This window comes from Lacerta agilis, chromosome 17 (genome assembly GCF_009819535.1).
Source record: "Lacerta agilis isolate rLacAgi1 chromosome 17, rLacAgi1.pri, whole genome shotgun sequence".
NCBI lineage: Eukaryota > Metazoa > Chordata > Lepidosauria > Squamata > Lacertidae > Lacerta > Lacerta agilis.
Window position 1 is genome coordinate 3,630,623 of NC_046328.1, and position 20,236 is coordinate 3,650,858.

The following is a 20,236-nucleotide window of genomic DNA, read 5'->3' on the forward strand; positions in this document are numbered from 1 at the left end:
CTGTGACAGGCCCATGGTCACCCAGTGAGCTTCATGTCTGAGTTGAGGTCTGAACGCTTCTCTCCCAGGTCCCCTGTCCAATGCTCTTGGCCACAACATCACCCTGACAGATGCAAGTAAATGTCAGGGGTGTGGCAGCTCAGACCCAAAGCCCTTAGGGCTTTGCCCATCCTGTGTCCCTCTTGCAGGCCACATCCCTCACTGGCCTCATCATCACATCCTCCTCAAGTGTTGCTCTGTGGCTAGAAGGCGCCCTTGAACCACGATAATGCAATTTGCTTGCCTGGACAGTGGTTTGTGTGCACATAAATCTCTGCTTTTTGTACAGTTGGAATTTTATATTTATATTCAAAGTTTAATCGTTATGTGTATGCTGTTTAATTGTAAGCAAGAGCCCTAAGCTGTTTACAAAGAGCATAAAATATACCTTAAAATAATCAGTAAAAATCAAAGGGTGGGATTCAACTGAATCCTGTTAGCGGAAGCACTGCTTCCACTTCTCCTCCCCCAGCACACCCTCTGTGCCCCCAAAATTTACTTTGGGGGGTTGGGAGAACCCCAAAAACAGCATGCAGGAGGAGGAGATGGGGTTTGCTCCACCCTGCAAAGCGAAATGCTTGCCCTGACAGAATCACCTTAGCATAACACTGAATTCCTCCCCAAGTTAAAACATTTAAAAGAAATATTAGCCTGCTATACAGAGGTAAGATTCACATGTGCCGCCCTTCCCACTTTTACCTTTGGTCGGACGCATCACGACGAGTGTGCAGCTCCTTGAACGTTGCCTCTGTGTTAATGTGGCCCTTGGGCCCCCGCTGCTCTTCCTTTTCAGGGCTTGGGAAGACAGCAATGGGCCAAATGTGTTTGAAGATAACAACAGGGATTCTTGTCTTTAAATCCTTCTTGGGTTTTTGCCTTTAATCTGCCTTGTCATCCCCTCCAACAGGAGAGACATTCCTTCCGTACTACACAGGCCGGGCCATTGATGGAATAGTAATCCAGAAGAGTATGGAGCAGTTCTCCACAGCGGTGGTCATCATGGCCCTTCTGGCCATAGGAAGGTAGCCTTACTTGAGTAGTTGGACCAAACTAGAATAACTGACCCACAGACGGGCTGGAAAATCTCCCCATGTTTCAATGTTGCATAATGTGACGTGGTGGGGTTATCTTCCATATAGTTGGGGCCTGAGTAGAGGAATCCATTCCCTGCTTCTTCTGCTTTTTAACTTGCAGAGAGGATCCTATTCAATTTAGTCCCAGAATTCTTCTTAGAAAGGAAATTCCTTTCTTAGCTGTGGAGCAGGGGTAGCCATTGTGGTGCCCTGCAGATGTTGTTGGGCTGCAGCTTCCACCAACCCCAGTGGCAGTGGCCAGTGGCCAGGGATGATGGAGGAAGTGACCCAATGGCATGTTGAGAGCATTACATTGACTACATTTGGTGTAGAGACTGAGGCACCCTGGGAAGATGTTCACATAAGCCAGCAGCTCAGGAAGCACTGATTTGCATACTTTTAAAAATAAGGGTCCATATTCCACTTCCCTTTTCATTTTAACTCCTCTCACACACTCGGGATAGGAATCGCATGTTGCATGCATGTCTCTCAATGACTTTTTTTGCTGCCCATGGCAGCCATTTTGTGATCACACCCACAAAACTTTTATCAATATATGAGTACCGGCACTTCATTTTTTTAAAACCAAAATATGGTAACTCTACTGCACTGACCAGACTTGCCTGGGGCTGAAGTCCAACAACATCTGTAAGGACACAGCTGACCTTCTGCTTCACAACTTGAAAACACCTTCCACCCTCCCAAGCAGTGAAAGCTTTCGTAACAAAACATCCACCATCTCTTGACCAAAATTTCATAGGGATTCCAGAAGGCAGAGGAAGTGGCTTCTAGGTCAGATCTAGATTGCTGGCTCACTCCGGATATTGAGCAAGTACAGTTGTACCTCGTGTTGCGAACGCTGCGTGTTGCGTTCGTCACGGGATACGAATGTGCTGAACCCGGGAGTACTGGAACAGGTTACTTCCGGGTTCGGCGGTTTGCACGTGCGCAGACGCGTCAAATGACGTCACACACATGTGCAGACGCGGCGCTTCAAGTTGCGGACTGCTCATGATGCGAGCGGGGCTCCGGAACGCATCCAGAGGTACCACTGTACAATGAAATGTTACTCTTGGGGTGGTCGTCAGAGCCTCTGAAGCACTTGGTGCTCCTGTGTCCCATGACAAGGGTGGCCAATGTGCTGCTCTCCAGATGTCACTGGACCACGGCTGCCATCCCAGGTCAGGGCTGATGGGAGTTGGAGCCAGCAACATCTGGAGGGCACCACATTGGCTGGGCCTGTCCCCAGGTTCTGCTTTGGCTTCTTCCTCTTGCATGGTAGGACTGGGCTGAGGGTTCGTGTGTCGGTGTCTGTCTGTCCTATAACGTCTCTTATCTGCAATCAGTTCATTTGCCGCAGGTATCCGGGGCGGAGTCTTCACTCTCGTGTTCGCTAGGCTGAACATTCGGCTACGCAACAGCCTGTTCCGGTCGCTGGTCTCACAGGAAATGAGTTTCTTTGATGAAAACCTTACTGGTGGGTTTCTTTTATCTGTGCTGTGAGATCTTTTTATGTCAGGAAATGGAGACACGTAGAATTGCACAACAGGGAATATCTCCAGTATAGCTATTGGGCTGGGGGAGGCTTTAAATTGGGGGTCTGGAGGATGACTTCCCCCTGTATCAGCTGTGATGGAGATGGATTGAGGATTAAATCTGGAAATTTAAACCTCCTGTCCCATGTATGTGGGAGAAATACGAGAGTTAAACAGGCTATGAAAACCACTCACGCACTTTTGCAGCTTATTGGAAGCTAGGAATTAGGCAATTACACATTTTATCCCTGTTTATTTGTGGTCTGCTGACCTCTCCTCTCCATTGCTGGGAATGAAAACACATATTTTAGTAAAAACAAAAGGGTTTACTTACATTTCAATGCAGGCAGGACATCACAGTAGTATGCAGGTAAAAACACTTCTTAGTTACAAAATTCAAAATTACTTTTCTAAATGGAGTCTGGGTTCTGAGCAGAGCCAAGGCATGTAAGTCTGCTTATATTGCTGGCTTGAAAGAAAGAGAGAGAGAGCACTCAGGCAAAAAAGACGTATGAAATATCTCCTTTGTTAGAAATTCCCACAAAAACATTAAGGAAGTGATCTCATACAGTCTTTTCTATATTGATTCAAGAACTCTATGACTGTCAGCGCCTCATGTGTCTGTCTGGTAATCATGCATTTGTATTTTTTACTGGCAATCCCACAAGTTTATAGGCATTATGCTCAGATGATCAAGCCCCCACTCCATATGGCCTCACTGGAGAGATTTTGACTGTGATACCGGTAGCTGTGACTTAAGGGGAAGCAAGGCCTTTGTTTTGGAGTGACCAGAAACAAACACCTTCTCACTCTGAAACTCTTTTTAAGGCAGCAGCCCAAACCAGCATGGCCAGTGGTTAGGGATTATGGGAAATGTAGTTCAGCAACATCTGGAGGGCCACAGGCTCCACACCTTTCCCCTTTTACTTCAGCAGGCACTGGTTGAATTTAATAGGCTTTGGCATCTTTTAAAGATCATTCTTTTCTCTTTTGTACTACAATTGTTTTTAAGTATTCCCCCCCTCCACACTTTGAACACCGAAAAAACAAATTGTGTTTTATATAATCTGCAAGGAAACAGCAATATTGATTGCTTATCAGTGCCACTTAATTGTGTCCAGACAGACATTTAGTACTTTCAGCAACTCATTATTCCCATTTTACAGCCATCATTTTATTTATATGCCCCCTTTCCATAGTCCAAACCATACTCAGACTTACAACATAAAGAAAATGACATATTTACAAACATCAAAAGTACCGGTAGTCATAATCAATAAATTAAACCTCAAAAAGCACACAACCAAACTGAGCAATTTCCACAGGAATCAACATAATAAGATCTAAAATAAAGATACAAAAATTAATATTAGTAACAACAACAAGACCTCCTAAACAATACCCCCAGCCCAAGAATCTGTTTGGTGGCTCTGAGAATAGCCGCTTCCCAGGCTGTTGAATAGAATTATAGAGTTGGAAGAGACCCTGAGGGTCATCTAGTCCAACAACCTGCAGTGCAGGAATCCTGCCCACAGCAGTCCCTAGGGGGGCTCAAACCACCAACCTTCTGGTTAGCATCCAGGCACAGTGACTCATTGCATCGCTGTTTCTCAATCATCCCCCTAGGCCTAGAGGAAGACCGGGGAACCTCTGCCCCAGGGCCAAACACAGCCCTCCAAGCCTCTCTCTCTGGCTCTCAGAATCCCCCGCCTCCCCCCCCCCCACGCTACGCCCCTCCCAGACTCTGCTTTGTAATCTGAGTGTTTTTGCCTGGCTGGGATCTAACATTGAACTCTGAAAATGCTTCTTGCTTGCCTGCATGAAATTGATGTGTGCATGCATAAAAGCTAGCCTGCCCTAAAGGTAAAGTTTACATTCAGGAAAAAAAGTTCCTTTTTAGAGCTCCAGGAACAAGGAAAAAGGAAAAGGGGAGGGTATCTATTTTTATGTACGCGTGTATTCCTAGCTCTCCTACTCTATGGTAGTCCACAGCCTAACAGCAGCACTAAATAGAGCAGCTGGCCTCACTCTAAAAGTTAAGAAGGTGCAAGTGACCAGGGAACTGAGGCTGATAGGAATGTGCTCAAAGACCCATGGCCCAAGTGCTCAAGAATTTGAAATGCGTATTAATTTGAATGTTTTTCCAGGAACCATAAGCCCCACCCCCTCACTGCACTGAGAAGCTCGTGATCTGAATCAAGGTGGTCCAACACGAGGCCTGACCCTGAGGCCTTTTCAGAAGTCCTTGGCAACATTTGATGATGCCCACCCCCCTGGCCCTTGCACTGCCTTTCCAAAACCAGATAAGGAAGCACTGGGCTTCGGGAAGGAGGCGTGGGGGCTCTGACAGGTCCTGGAGTTCTCTTTCCTCCTTCCCAAAGACTAGTTAGCGTTTTCCCAGCTTTGGGAAGGAGATCTCCCAAACCCTGCCAGATCCCTGTGACTCCTTTCCCAAGCCTGCACCTTGCTTAGCCAGCTTCGGAAGGCAATGTGAGGGCTGGCGGGGGTGTCAAATTTTGGGCTTGCTCCCCCCTCCCCATGCACAGGCAAGGAAGGCAGTGTGTGGCCCACGGATTCCAAGTCGAGGTGCTCTTGCGGCCTACTTGGTATGTGAAGTTGGACCGCCCTGAACTAAGGGATGACGGTGTGAGAGAACAATGAAGAGACGGAAGCATTGCTAATGGCACTGGCATGTGGAAATGCAGGTACACATGGCTAGGTTCCATTCTGGCTGCAGGTGAGGCTCAAGGGCTTCACGGCAGAGCTGAGCTTCAAGTAGGATTTGATGGATGGAAGAAACATGACACCACATGTAGGGATTGGGGAGAAGGCAGGTGGTAACAAGCGGGGTGAGCAGAGCCACTTAAGGAAGCCTGGAGAGCCCACTACTGTATGTATCTTTCCTGCTGCAGGCATCATGCTCTGCCATATCCAGTGCTTTTTTTCTGGGGGTACGCATACCCCTAAACATTTTGTGAATCTTTGTACTTTTGTCCATTTACTGTATTTATTCTTCGTGATTTGAACTATAAAATGGTGATTTTTCTTGAGTCACAATAAGAGTACCCCTAAACATTTTTTATATACCGTATATAAAAAAATGACCATATCGATTGATCGGTGTATTGATCCAGCCAACTGCATCTCACAGCATTATAGCAGTCTGTAGAGGTACTCCAGTTGTGGTGGAGCACTTCCTTTGCATGCAAAAGGCTGCAGGTGGAATCCCCAGCAACTCCAGGTTAGGGCTGGAAAGGCTCCCTGTCTGAAACCCTGGAGAGCTGCTGCCAGTCTGTGTTGACAATATAGAGCTAAACGAACTGATGATCCTGCTTGTTATGAGAGCTTAATATGTTCCTTGAAGCAATCCGAACATTGGCCTCTGGATGTAAATGTTCAAGGTGCAAATATGGGTTTGGAGCTGCACAGTTTTTTTGGATCCTGGCCTAAAGGGTTTTTGAGTTAAGGGTGTGTTTCAGCCTCTCTGTGGTCTGCCCTCTGTGTTGAGGGTTCTGGCAGCAAGCTTTTCTCTGACCAGAAGGCACCACAATATCCTTGGCTCCTTGCCTTCCGGAGAAAGAGAGAGAGCAAGAAAGAGCACTTGCTGAATTTCTCAGATCTGCAGCAGGAAGCAAGTGACGAACTGGGGCTCAGTTAAAGGGCGCAGAGGCCCTGTGTGTTACCTTATTCATAGCCCCTCTGCAAGTCAAAGAACCATTTAGGGAAGGGTTTATTGTAGTCTTTGGTTGTACTTCTATGTTGCAGATGCAGAAAAATGATTAGCACTTTCCAGTGAATCAGGCTATATTGAGAAACTGCACAGTCACACACCTAGAATTATGTACTATGTCCCTTCCTCTTTGGTAGACACTCATCTCTCAACGGCATAGGTTTCCTTCTTGGGAGTGGAGGTGGCCAGAACCTGACTGGAGCACCTGAGTGCACAATTACTCAGTCACATCCCCATTTGGGTGATCCTTTTTTATTCCAAGTAAAGTAGGGATGCCCAGCCATTTTGGGGTCCAAGAACCACATTCATCATTGGCCTGTCTTTTGGGGGCCACATGCTAGACCCACACTCTCACATGTGTGTGTGTGTGTGTGTGTGTGTGTGTGTGTGTGTGCGCGCACCCACACCCACACCCACACTCTTATATACTCACATGTACAGGACACACATGACATGCAGGGTGTGAATGGGACAATTTACATCCCCATTGGGGAGCTGGGCTGGGCTGAGAGGTTTAAATCTTTCTGTGCACCTCAGTGTCATACTGATTTCCCCCCCTTTTTGCTGCTGCCAAAATCAGTGTGAAAGCAAGAAAAAATTCCTTGAGAGGCCAGATCAGTCAGCCTTGGTGCAAACAGTTTGGAGTGGGAGAAACCATTGGGTTTATTTTGTGAGAAACCCCTAACTTGTAACTCTTGGTAGATTGCCTAAGAAGTAGTCATATCGAGCTAGACCACTGGCCCACTTGCTCAGTAATCTCCACACTGACTGGCAGCAGCTCTCCAGAGATTCAGACAAGGAATTCTGTGCCTGGAGATGTCAGAGATTGAACTTGGTTCCTTCTGCATGCAAAGCAGATCCCCTAGCACTGAACTACGGCCCCTTCCTCTGTGCCCTTCCTGTGTGGCAATTTGTGGTCGTTGGCCCTGTACTGTACAAGGATAGCACACTCCAGCTGGAACAGGCTCTGGTTTGGGTTTCAGTCCAGCCTATAAGTTCTGGTCAAGTTCTGTTTTCTATTTCTTGTTTTAAAGAAAATGTAATTGATTGGCTGGGTTTTTGTTGTTGTTACAGCAATTGCTATTTGCTAATTTTATTGCTGTTTTCATAATTATTTATTGCATTTTGATTTGATTTTTTTTTAAAGAAAATTGCTTTGTATCCTTGATACCCATAGTTCATTTTTCAAATATTTCCCAGGATTGTACATGAGGACCTTAAACAGTAGCACTTTATTTATTTTTAATAATAAGAATAATTATTAGAGAATGTGCATATTTCAACAAATAGGCAGAGTTCTCTCTGTGCGCAGAGAAAGCCTATTTTGCCCCCTGCCCAGCACCCTCCAGCCCATGGATCTTGCTCTTCACACATTGCTTCTGTTCTCATTCTCTTTCTTTCTCTCTCAGGAGACATTATTTCCCGGCTGACGTCGGACACGACAATTGTGAGTGACCTGGTCTCGCAGAACATCAACATCTTCCTGCGCAATATGGTCAAGGCCACGGGGGTGATAGTTTTCATGTTCAGCCTCTCATGGCAGCTCTCCCTGGTAACCTTCATGGGATTCCCCATAATCATGCTCATGTCAGATCTTTACGGGAAGTACTACAAGGTTAGTGTTATCTGTAGCTTTTAAGCCTGACCCCAGAGCTCATTCTCAAAGCTTGTCTGTCTGTTTGCCTGTCGGTGTTCTGCTTTGGGGACACAGGCACATAGGAAGCTGCCCTTCTACCAATTCAGACCATTGCTCTGTCTACCTAAATACACTGAATGGCAGTGGCTCTCCAGGATTTCAGACAGGGAACATTCCCAGCCCCACCTAGAGATGCTAGGGATTGAACCTGAGACCTTTGGCATGCAAAACAGATACTTTAACCACTGAGCTAATATCCTTTCCCACAGCAAATTTGTAGTGTCCTTAGCAATCTCCTGGCAAAGACTGTTCTCAGCAGTTTCTGAGAACTGTCCTATTTTCACACACCATCTCTTGAGTGTGTGTCTCTCTCTCTTTTTGTTCAATTTTTAACCACAAAAACTAATCATCAAAAGAAAAGAAAACATTAAAAAATAAATCTTCATGCTCATGCATTTTATCATCTGAATTCAAAACGGCTGAGAATGCATGGATTTCTGATTTTGTTCTTCAATATTGCACGTACAATTTCTATATTCCTATATTCCAAGCCATGCACCTTGTTTTCTTGGCTTCTCTAATACCAACCTAAAAAGGAGCTGCAGAGAAGCAACAGAGATGTACAGGCTGCTGTTCATTTTGAAGAAGGAAGGCCTTGCAGAGGTCCTGTGGGGATTTCTATTTTATTTCTTGGCCTTGGCAGCGCTGTTGTCCAGCTGCCTGCCTTGTCCTCGCTGTGGAACGGAATTGCAATCTCTCTTGCCAAAGCAAGTGGGGAAGGGGCATAGGCAGCTGCAGGTCGTCTTACCATCTCAGATGACTTGAAATGAAATTAGAGCTGTCTCTAGAGAGGAAGTCCTAGAGCTGTGTCTTTTGGGGCAGGGGGACTCACTTCCAAAGATTATACATACGTTCTCTTTATAGTAATGCTGCTGCGCATTTTCATGGCAGGCTCTCTCCCCCAGCCATCTCCTTTTAAAAGGAGAGCATACACCTCCACTTGGGGCTCAGGACAGTAAGGATTCATGAGACTTTGTTTATTATTATTATTATTATTATTATTATTATTATTATTATTATTATTAATTATGGGCAGCCTCCAGCACATATGTGAAGTACACTGAACTTTAAAAAACCAAACATTGTGTGAATCCTAAAGGTTGTTGTTTAAAGATAGATTGTAAGCTCTCTGGAAAGCCACCCAACTTTTGATGCTGCCATCATCACTATTATTATTTCCTGCAAAAGCACATTACCTATTTGTGGAAAACCTTTGGTATGCTTTCTTTTAAATCCGGGACCATCTGTTTCATGGCAAGTTTCCACCCCTCCCCTCCCCTCCTGCCTTGCCTGCAGGAGCTGGGGTTGTGGGGGATTGTTCCCTTTCTCTTTTTTGCCAATTTCTTTTTTATTGATTTTCCAAATTTTACCAAATCAGCCACAAATTAAAACAAATTTAATACAATTTTTCCAAAAGTTGGTTTCTTGCCACTCCAAGTTTGATGCGCCCAAGGTTGCCTCTTGTTGCTGCTTTACTTTCCTAGTTGTTTCTTGTATAGGGGGATTGTTCTCTTGTGTGTGATTTGTTCATTCTACCTCTCCTCTCGCTGCCATAACTTGTAATGCCAGTTGGGACATCTGTGCACCTGGCTAATCTTCTGTCCGCTGACCTTGCCTGCTTACCTCTGTGTGGGTCTTTGCTGCCTGAGGTCATCAGCTGCTGGATGCAGTGCTTAAGTCTGCAAATGTGCATTTCCTGTTCTGTCCTTCATGCTTCCCCAGCTTGGCTCCCACTGCAAAGGCAAGGGGGGCTGTCCCATGGAGCGCTACACAATCTCAGTGAGGCTCTGCAACACTGGAGTCACTGAATGCCTGGCTCCCAGCCAACAGACGTTTCTTGGCTCTTATGCTGCAAGATTAATACTACTCAGCACTGAGGGGAACAGGGGAGGGGGGTGTTTTTGCTACATCCTGGTCTGTGGGATATGCATAGTTTATTGGCCTTTTGTTGGGGGGTGGTGTTAGGGATGGGGGAGAAATTTGCTTGTCTTTGTATCTTAATGAGAAACTACCTAATCTGCACTTCTCAGTCCTGTATGAGTACCAGAACACAGCTAGCCTTTGGAATTTGCAGTTGCCCCGATTTGGAGATGCTTTAGTGACAATGTGCACAGAGATACCTATGCATGGGGAAAGGGTGCATAAAAGTAAAAATAACCTAGAAAAAATTCATTATCTTTGGGGAAATTGCTTGCAAAAATGCGTATATTAGTCAAAACTGCATACAAAAATGTGTTTGTTAGGAGAAATTAGCACTAATCTGTCAATTTTCATGAGATTTTGTTTTCAATATCTGTTCCAAAAACAATTGCTGCAGAAATGTGGAGAACTCAATTTAAGCCTAGAAAAAAAAATCAAAAATAGAATTAATCCATCCCTTCTCTCTGTGTGAATACAGATATATCAACATGTATTCATACTCTCTCTCTCTGTATATATATACACTTTTTGTTCCATTTTAACCACAAAAGTAATCATAAAAAATAAAACATAAAAAAATCTGAACACTTTATAGTATCTTCATGCTCATGCATTTTATCATCTGAATTTAAATAGGCAGGTGGTGTGTGGATTCCTGATTTTGTTCTCTAGTGTTGCATGTGCAATACCAACCCAAAAAGGAGCTGCAGAGAAGCAACAGAGATGTACAGTGTTGCTGTTCATAAAATTCTGAAGGAGAAAGGCCTTGCAGAGGTCCCGTGGGGATTTTTATTTTGTTTCTTGGCCTTGATTGATTTACCTGCTGAGCAGATGACAACAGGGATGGGAACCACCTGTGCCCCTCCAGATGTTTCTGGACTATACAATCTCTCATCCCTAACCATTGGCTACACTTGCTGATGGGTGTTTAAAGTCACAACAAAATCTGGAGTGTACAAGGTTGGAAAAGGTTGTCTTAAGATATGCTCTGGGTGCCTCAGCTTTCAGTTTACACAGGCAGCAACAGGGATGGGCAGAGGGGAAAAAGTTCTGCTTTGTGGTGGCTTATATAATACAGTTCCCTGAAATAGCAGTACCATTCAGAATCAGCGGGAACACAAAGCCAAACTGTGATGTCTGAATCTATGCTCACATATTTGTGAGGGGCCGCCATACCAGAATTTTAACCTGTATAGTTTGGTGTGTTCTTGTTATGCCTGAATTCACTAGCCACGACTATGGTTGATGCCAGACCTCAATATGGATTTGGTTATGGGACAGCCCTCCTCTCTTCCCTCCCTCTCTGTGCCCACCATTTAGAAACTCTCCAAAGATGTCCAGAATGCTTTGGCAAAAGCCAACAACACTGCTGAGGAAACCATATCAGCCATGAAGACCGTCCGCAGCTTTGCCAATGAGGAAGTGGAGGCGAACGTATATTCGGACAAACTGCAGCAAGTCTACAAACTCAACAAAAAAGAAGCCATGGCTTACACCTACTATGTGTGGTCCAGTGGGGTAGGTGGAAACTCTTTCCCTGCTGCTGCTTTGTAGATTACTGTCTTCATCTTCATTGTCATCATGTTTTCCTGTCCCCTTATCATGGGTGGGTTCTGTGCAAACACCAAGAGTCTTATGGCATCTTAAAGACTAACAAATGTATCATGGCAGAAACTTTCATCCACGTCAGCAGACGCATGGTGATGATAATTGTTTCTGTTAAAAATGTGTGTGTGTGTGTGTGTGTGTGCGTGCATGTGAAGTTGCATGAGTCACAGTCAGGGAAAAAGGCGGGGGATAATAATAATTGTTTCATACAGAGAGAGTAGGGCTGGGTGATGTTAGATTTTCAACAATGTGATGTATCACCGGCCAAACATTTCAGATTGGCAATATACCGTGATGTTGAAACAAGCTGCGTTGGCCCCAGCCAGCTAGACACAGCTCTCACCACCAGAGCTGGGGCCCTAGTAGGCTAGGGCCAATGCAGCTGGCCCAGGCTGCTGCTCAGCCTGGGGGTGGGAGGGCTCCCCTCACCCCAGCTGAGTCAGCCCCAACTCCTCAGCAGCATCAGGCTTCATGCATCTGGGGTGTAGAAGAAGCCTCCCCCCACACCAGCTGAGCGATCCGATGCTGCTGAGGTGTCAGGAGTGTTCAGATGGGTGGGGCACAGCCCCTACCTCACTGTCAGCTTGAGAAGCCAGCACTGGACTGGGGGCTCTGTTAAATGCTTGGCTGAAGGGAGTGGCAACCAGGCGCCCCTCAGCCGAGCAGTTTAAAGATGCAGAGGGAGGAAGAAGTCGTATTAGCACCTTGATGGTGCAGGCTTGTTTCTCCCTCTGTGCAATATGAGGGCAGACCACGAAGTCGGTTTCACTCAGCGGTATATTGCTGGTGAAACTGCCGTGCTTGCGAGTCCCTCTGCTAGCAGCACCCCCTGGATGAAGTTGCGCTGCTAGCAGAGGGACTCAGGCGTGTGGCGGTTTCATCAGTGATGTACCGCTGAGTGAAACCAACATTGTGACCTTCTCCTCATACCAGTCCTAGGCAATATATCGGTATATTGCCCAGGCCTAAGATATATATAGAGTGTGTTTGTTACATGCCACCCCAGTCCCCTGTCAGCAGTGCCAGAGGCTTCAAGGGTTCCAGGCCCAGGCCTGTGTTTCCTTTGGGAATAAGGCACAGCACAGTGTGTGGTATCTTCATGTTATTTGGTTTATTTACACACATATAAAACCTGAAGCTAGATGAAGGGATTATAGAGCACCCACACATTGAGTCCTGCCCACCCTTCTCTGCTTGTTAAACCTCCCCAGAAATCCTAACCACTTTGGTCTCTGCCCACCAATACACAACTGAGAGAGGAGCCCCTCTCCTCCTTGCCTGGCAGCCTTTGCTCTCTCTTTATGGTTTCCTTGATGGGCTGTCACGGGCACTGGAGGACAAAGGTGGGGGCGGGCCACCACAGGTGCCATCCCAGGGGGTGACATCGCAGCCCCCCCTTGCCCCCCGGGACGCTCAGCAAACTTTTTCAGCCGTGGGCCGGTCCACCGTCCCTCAGGCCATGTGGTGGGCCGGACTATATTTGGGGGGGGGGGGGAATGAACGAATTCCTGTGGCCCACAAATAACCCAGAGATGCATTTTAAATAAAAGGACACATTCTGCTCATGTAAAAACACGCCAATTCCCGGACATTCGCGGGCCAGATTGAGTGGGCCCATGGGCCGCATCCCGCCCACGGGCCTTAGGTTGCCTACCCCTGGCGTACACTCAGCTAGACCTGCCAGGCTGGTTCATTAGCATAAACTGCATCCAGCAGCGTTTGGCACAGTTTAATCAAACCTTGATTAATTCTAATTTACTAAACCCAAGAATTATTGGGGTTTTACACCCACAAAACTCTGGCACCCCAACACATAACAATATATATTTGTTGCATGATGACGACAATTAAGTGTTTTTAAATATTTATATTTATATTAGCAGATAAGCGTGTGTGTGCATAAACGCCCTCCTGCTAACTTAGGATAACATTTCATGCATCTGATAAGGTGGATTCCGGTCCATGAAATTTATTATTTTTATACTACTTCATTTATGAATCTCTTCTCATGTGGCACCCCAAAGTGATTTACAATACAGTAAAATCATATATAGAACAGCTGCATATATAAAAATGTGTGTGTGAGTGTGTATGAAAATTAGAACAATGCCAGACATAAAATCAATTCAAGTCCAGGGCAACTGGGAGTTAGGTATCAGTCTTGCTATATTTACCGCAAAATGAAGACCAAACTCTGCTCTAGGAAGGAGGGAAATGCTGTTTTGTGATATTGCAAGCACCAGGCCACAGGTGCTGTGCACAGCTGGTTCCTGCTACAAACTAACCTGTCCCTGAGTTTGATCCTGGCCTGGATATTTATATACAGCACAGTGGATGTCTTCCTGCGATACTGTCGTACTCCCATGCATGTTTTGTTGCCAAAAGACCACTCATCCAGTCCTTATTCCTGCATTTAGCTGTTAATGAATCTGAATGCTTTACACACTATCAGTTGTATACAAAACATGTCAACAACTTCTCCTCATCCTGGTATAATGTATTTTTGCTCAGATCAATGCTATGCCCACTACCCTCTATCCCCTCACTGCTTCACTTTGTTCCTTGCCATCATCTTGCCTACACCAACCCAAATATGGTCGCTAGTTAAGGTGAACCCTCAGTTTCTTGAATCCAGGAGATACTCTGTCTCCTGTTTTTGAATCTGGATTCTGTGCTTGGTTTCAGCTAACACTCCTCATTGTTCAAGTCAGCATTTTGTACTACGGAGGCCACCTGGTGATCACTGACCAGATGACCAGTGGGAACCTGATATCCTTCATTATTTATGAATTTGTCCTTGGAGACTGCATGGAGGTAAGTTTCACCCGCGTCTATGTCCCAGTCTTAAGAGAGCTAAAGTAACTGATCTCTGTGGAGTTTCTTTCTTATCAGGGTCTTCAGCATTCTCCCACGAACTGTGCTTGTTTTCCAGTCTTATGTGGGGCTCCAGCCTAGCCTGAGCTTTGGGTATTTAGTTGTATCTTCATAAATGTACTAGCAGATTTTCTATTCTGCCACTGAAAGTGGGGACAGCGCTTTCGGGCTTCCCATAGGCATCTGGCTGGCTACTGTGAGAACAGGATGCAGAATTAGATGGGCCATATGTGCATCATGCATTTGATGAATAAGGATGCAACCAAATTTATTTATTTAAATTAAATTATAATTTAAAATTGCTTACTGTAGCTAGCTTCAAACATACACAAAACATACACAAAATAATCATTTTAAAAAAGCGCTATTGATTAAATATGATGGCTTAAGTATGTAAAAAGACCCCTGCTGAAGATCCTTAATAGTCCAGCTTTTCACAGTGGCTTCCATTGTGGAGGAGAGGGTGAGATGAGCCACAGTGCCTCTCCATTGGTCTGCTAAAAGACCATCTCATAAAACTTCCAAGTTAGATAAAAGGCGAAAGAAGGGAAGAAGGATCCAGCATGAAAGACCTAATGCTCAGGTGCCCTGAGCCACACATATCCTGGGCTGCCATCACCCTCTAACAATGCCCATTAGTGGAAGTGTGTCGAAAACTGAGTGAGGCAACTTAAGTAAATGTCAGCATTGACCACGCCTTCCTGGCTTAACCACTTGGCACAGCCGCCTTCTAATTCTGAATGAACCTTCTCACACCATGACGACTTATTTGCAAAACATCTTTTCAAAAGCAGCAAATGTTCCTGATTTGTTCCTTCCTTGCTGTAAATTAAGAGGTTGTTAGAATTGTAATGTCCTCCACTTCTTTTTATTTTTTAGTCTATTGGTTCAGTCTACAGTGGGCTGATGCAGGGTGTTGGAGCTGCCGAGAAAGTATTTGAGTTCATAGACCGCAAGCCGACCATGGTGCACGATGGCACTCTGGCCCCCGACCAGCTAGAAGGCAAAGTGGAGTTCAGGAATGTCACCTTTGCTTACCGCACTCGACCTGCAACCCAGGTCTTGCAGGTAAGCGTCTCACACCTGCCTTGTTGCTGCGCATTTGGCTTTGGTGGCCATGGATAGCCAGTTTCTAATAGTTACTTTAAAGACTTTGGCAGTGGGAAGGGAAGATGAAATACATATATTAGAAACAAATCAAAGAACAAAGTGGCACTGCCATGGTCAGGGATGATGGGAGTTGTAGTCCAAAACATGTGGCGAGCAGCAGGTTGGGGAAATGCTGAAATAACCCCTATTGGTCATGCATAGACATCCTTTTGCTTTACAGAATGTCTCATTCACGCTTCATCCTGGGAAAGTGACTGCGCTGGTGGGGCCCTCGGGCAGTGGGAAGAGTTCCTGTGTCAGCATCATGGAAAACTTCTACCCACTTGAAGATGGGCAAGTCCTGCTGGATGGACAGCCTATTAACATGTACGAGCACAAGTACCTGCACTCAGTGGTACGACTCGCTGGTAACCGTATTCTAGCTCTTAAATGGCCTTGGGCAAGGCTGAGCCAATTCTGTTGAAGTGCAGACTTGAGCTTCCTGAAAATATTACTTTACTTTCAGGAAGAGAAAGAAGGAGAGTTTCTAGTCCTTATGACTGCAAAAATAGGTTTGAAACCTCAGAAACCGAACAAACTTTTGGAGGTAGTGCCCTGTGTACCTCCTTGCCTCTTTCCTACATTTTGCAAAAACCGGAAGACATTATGGAAACTAAGATAATTTATACAGGTTGCAGAATTGATTGAATTGAATGAACCTGCTCAAAATCTCTCCCTCTTACCTTTCAAACATGAAAGAACTGTGTAGCTATTAGCCATTGAGCATCCCACTCTACAGTAGTGTTTGGTGAGAAAGTGCAGTGCAGGGGCTAATGACAGATATTTGCAAAAGGAGGTTATAAGAGGCTGTATTACACAGGACAATGAAGTCATGTAATTAATGCTTGGAATTCACTCTGCTTAACAACGGATGCCTTCACAAGCAAGGATAGTCATTTAAGCTGACTCTTCTTCCTTCCCTCCCTCCTCCCTTTCTCTATGCAGATATCTCTGGTGAGCCAAGAGCCGGTCCTTTTCGCTCGATCTATTGCAGAGAATATCTCCTACGGCTTGGCATCTGTCCCTTACGAGTCAGTCACTCATGCTGCCCAAAAGGCCAACGCCCACACGTTTATCACGGAATTACAGGATGGCTACCACACAGGTATTGAAACTCTGCTTATCTGTGTCTTCAAGAAATCAGCAGCTGAGCCCAGATTCATACTTACTTGCAAGTGGTGGTGATCTTGTGGGATGGAGGAGGAGATGAGTGCTCCTCTGCTTCTAGACACCTTAAAACAAGTGTGTCCTCATGTATTTCCCTCCTCTCAAACTGTGTCATACACACATATACATATATTGGTCTTATATTTAACCACTTGTTTAAAAATACTTACTTTTATTTAATCAAAAGCATAATTAAATAGCATATTAATATAAAGAAAGAATACAGTATAGAGGAAACAAGACATTCACATGAAATCTGAAATTACACACACAAAAAACAAATGAAAAGGGTTCAGGTTATATTTAAGCATGGATATGCTGGAGAATCCTTGTGATTATTAACAGAGGGAATCAGTGCTAATACAAGGCCTTCCCACTACCACAGTCAAGAAGAAGAAGAAGAAGAAGAAGAAGAAGAAGAAGAAGAAGAAGAAGAGGAGGAGGAGGAGGAGGAGGAGGAGGAGGAGGAGGAGTTTGGATTTGATATCCCGCTTTATCACTACCCTAAGGAGTCTCAAAGTGGCTCACAATCTTCTTTCCCTTCCTCCCCCACAACAGACACCCTGTGAGGTGGGTGGGGCTGAAAGACTTCAGAGAAGTGTGACTAGCCCAAGGTCACCCAGCAGCTGCATGTGGAGGAGCGGGGACGCGAACCCAGTTCACCAGATTATGAGTCTACCGCTCTTAACCACTACACCACACTGGCTCTTATGATAGTTTGTAAGGGTTTGCTGTGTTTTTTTAATCCATCCCCTCACAGCACATTAATATGTCCTGGTAAGGGCAGAGATAGGGAAACTCCAGTCCAATCTTGGCCCACGTTGACCTGTGAGGCCATTTTCCCTTAACCACACCACTTGTGACATCATGTGATAGGTGGGAGGACAAGGTTAAATCCTGCACTGGCTGTGCACCCTTGGTTTCAGCAGGAAACAGGCACACAGCCACAATAGTAGTATTTAGCGCACACTCATCAGCTGATTAGTGGGGGTTAAACCCCACTCAGATTGGCAGGATTCCATGCAGACCCTTTCCTGAATGACTTGCCCTCGCAATGATGTCAGATACAAGGTGTTTTGAAATCCCAAAGTTGGAACTTTGAAGCACCTTGCAACAAAGAGTTTTTCCCTTCATTTAACAGGTGAATTGCAATGGAATCCCCTGATAAATTAAGGGGGGGAAACTTTATTTTAGCAATGCCTTGCAAGGTGCTTTGAAGTTCCAACTTTGGGACTTCAAACCACTTGCACATAATGTCACTGAAGTTCTCCCTTATTTTAAGGGAAATTCCATTACGCCGAATAGGCTTCCTTGTGAGAAAAGGTAAAACTTGACAGCTATGCCCACCTGTCAAATTTGACCCACAAGGCTGATCCTGATAAGCATGTGGCCCATGAAGCAAAAAAGGTTCCCCACTCCTGCCTTACACCAGGCCTATGAGGTCTGTCAGTTTTATTTTCATGTTGCAGATGATGGAGGGGTGGGCTGAGTGAGAAAATGTGGCTTGCACAAGACCTCCCTGCTGACTTTTCAGCACATTTTAACCTAGGACTTCCTTGTCTGTCTTAGTCCTCCCTGCTACTTTAGATTTAATGCTGATTCCTCCCTTTTCTTTGAACCAACAGAAGCTGGTGAAAAGGGAACCCAGCTTTCTGGTGGTCAGAAGCAGAGAGTGGCTATTGCGAGAGCTTTAATCAGAAACCCACCAATCCTGATATTGGATGAAGCCACAAGTGCCCTGGATGCAGAGAGTGAACATGCGGTGAGCATGATTGTTTGGAGGGAGTGTTCTTGTTCAGGGGTAGCATTAGGGTGCCAATCATACAGTTGTAAGGGCTTGCCATACTGTGCTACTACGATGGACCCATGTTGCCCACTGTTGACTGGCAGCAGCTGTCCAGGAATTCAAGCTGAGGTCTTTCTCAGCCCTGCCTGTTAATGCCAAGGACTGACCCTCAGGCCTTCTGTGCAACATCTGGTGGTTTGTCATTGAGCTATGGCCCCCTCCTTAGAGGGTGGGAGGAATCGGGCTGCAAACATTGAGCCAGGGCAAATTCAAAGCAAAAAATACAGAGATATTGATGTGGTTTTCAAAGGCTTCAGTTTAAACTGGTTTTTTTTACATCAGCTTCCCTTCCTTGTCAACTGCAGACTGCTGTTACTTGCCGCTGGCTGGCTATTTTCAAACCTGGTTTGTGTGTGTGTTGAGAGGGAGGAGTTTGGTGGTATTTTTGCTCTTTGTTTTAATTTACCTGTCATAAACCTCTGGGGCAGGTCCATCTGGACATGTGCACAAGGAAATCGGCTCGACGTTTGTGAGGCATTTCTTTAACAACCTCTTTCTTTCTCTTGGCAGATCCAGCAAGCCATTTATGGGGATGTCCAGAGCCACACAGTGCTTGTCATAGCCCACAGACTGAGCACTGTGGAAAAGGCACACAATATCATTGTTCTCGACAAGGGCTGTGTGGTACAGCAAGGGACACACAAGCAGCTCATGGAAGAAGATGGCCTTTATTACAAGCTAGTGCAAAGACAGATTCTCGGCCATGAATCCGGCACGGGGGACAGCTGTCAGGACGGCAGCTTGCCTGGCATCCGGAGAGAGTCTTCAAAGATGGGACTGGCCGAAGAGTTCAGAGTTTGATGTCATGTGTGCTAGACTTGAAAGATTTGAACTGCACAGATGGACTGTCAGCTGAGCTCAGAGGTGAAAGCACTTTGGAATCCAATTGGCATCCCACTGGAAGAGTCAACCTCTCCTCTTTAGCACAGCTTGACCAATGTTTTCTGTCTGTTTACAGTGTTCTGCACTAAATGTCCAGTGCACATATCATCCTGCTGATCTGAGAGGAGAACCAGTGGGCCGACGATTCCCACCACAGCCCCTGTGTTTTCTTTTCCCACTGATACGCATGCAAAACCTGCTGTTACTTATAAACGGGTGTTTCTTTTAGGTGCATGCAATTGTATGGGAAGAAGGATGACCAGTGGAGGATCTCTGAGGGTGATTGTGTGGACTGGGAAGGGAAATGCTGCCTTGGGGCTACGCCAGCAGTTGCTCTTTGAGATCACTCCAGTGCCTGTAGACACCCTTGCTAATGCCATGTGTCAAGTATGGCACCCTCATTAAAACAGACATTCTCTAGGGCACTTGGCTCAGGTTTTGACCATCTTAGACCCAAAATTTGCAAAAATGACTAGTGGTTCTAGATACCTCTGAGCTGAAGTGTGCAATTTAATGTGGTGCCATATTCACATAGTGAATAATATGCATGATGGCTTTTTAGAAGTAAGGAAGTATCCAGAATCATTCCTTTGAAAAGCCATGCTTTCAGTCCCCTAAGTAGCACTGCAGCAGGTGGGGGGATAAATGGTGGATTGTGTCCCTGGCCGAAAGACAATTACATATATGATAATAAACCCTGAGAGAGAGATTCTTGTT

The 20,236-nt window shown here is 45.5% G+C and overlaps 1 protein-coding gene across 3 annotated transcripts in view; it reads left to right on the forward strand.

Annotated features, from left to right (window-relative positions):
- The window catches only part of ABCB9 (ATP binding cassette subfamily B member 9), a 30,939-nt gene extending 11,310 nt beyond the window's left edge, over positions 1 to 19,629 (forward strand). For all 3 annotated transcript variants that reach the window (XM_033174611.1, XM_033174612.1, XM_033174610.1), the window contains exons 3-12: positions 947 to 1,061; positions 2,459 to 2,589; positions 7,787 to 7,992; positions 11,314 to 11,511; positions 14,287 to 14,415; positions 15,355 to 15,543; positions 15,806 to 15,979; positions 16,570 to 16,729; positions 18,417 to 18,553; positions 19,148 to 19,629. In XM_033174611.1, coding sequence (XP_033030502.1) covers positions 947 to 1,061; positions 2,459 to 2,589; positions 7,787 to 7,992; positions 11,314 to 11,511; positions 14,287 to 14,415; positions 15,355 to 15,543; positions 15,806 to 15,979; positions 16,570 to 16,729; positions 18,417 to 18,553; positions 19,148 to 19,438 — 1,730 coding nt within the window. In that variant the 3' untranslated portion in view covers positions 19,439 to 19,629. The remainder of the gene's footprint in view (positions 1 to 946; positions 1,062 to 2,458; positions 2,590 to 7,786; positions 7,993 to 11,313; positions 11,512 to 14,286; positions 14,416 to 15,354; positions 15,544 to 15,805; positions 15,980 to 16,569; positions 16,730 to 18,416; positions 18,554 to 19,147) is intronic.
- Positions 19,630 to 20,236: the final 607 nt, after the last annotated feature.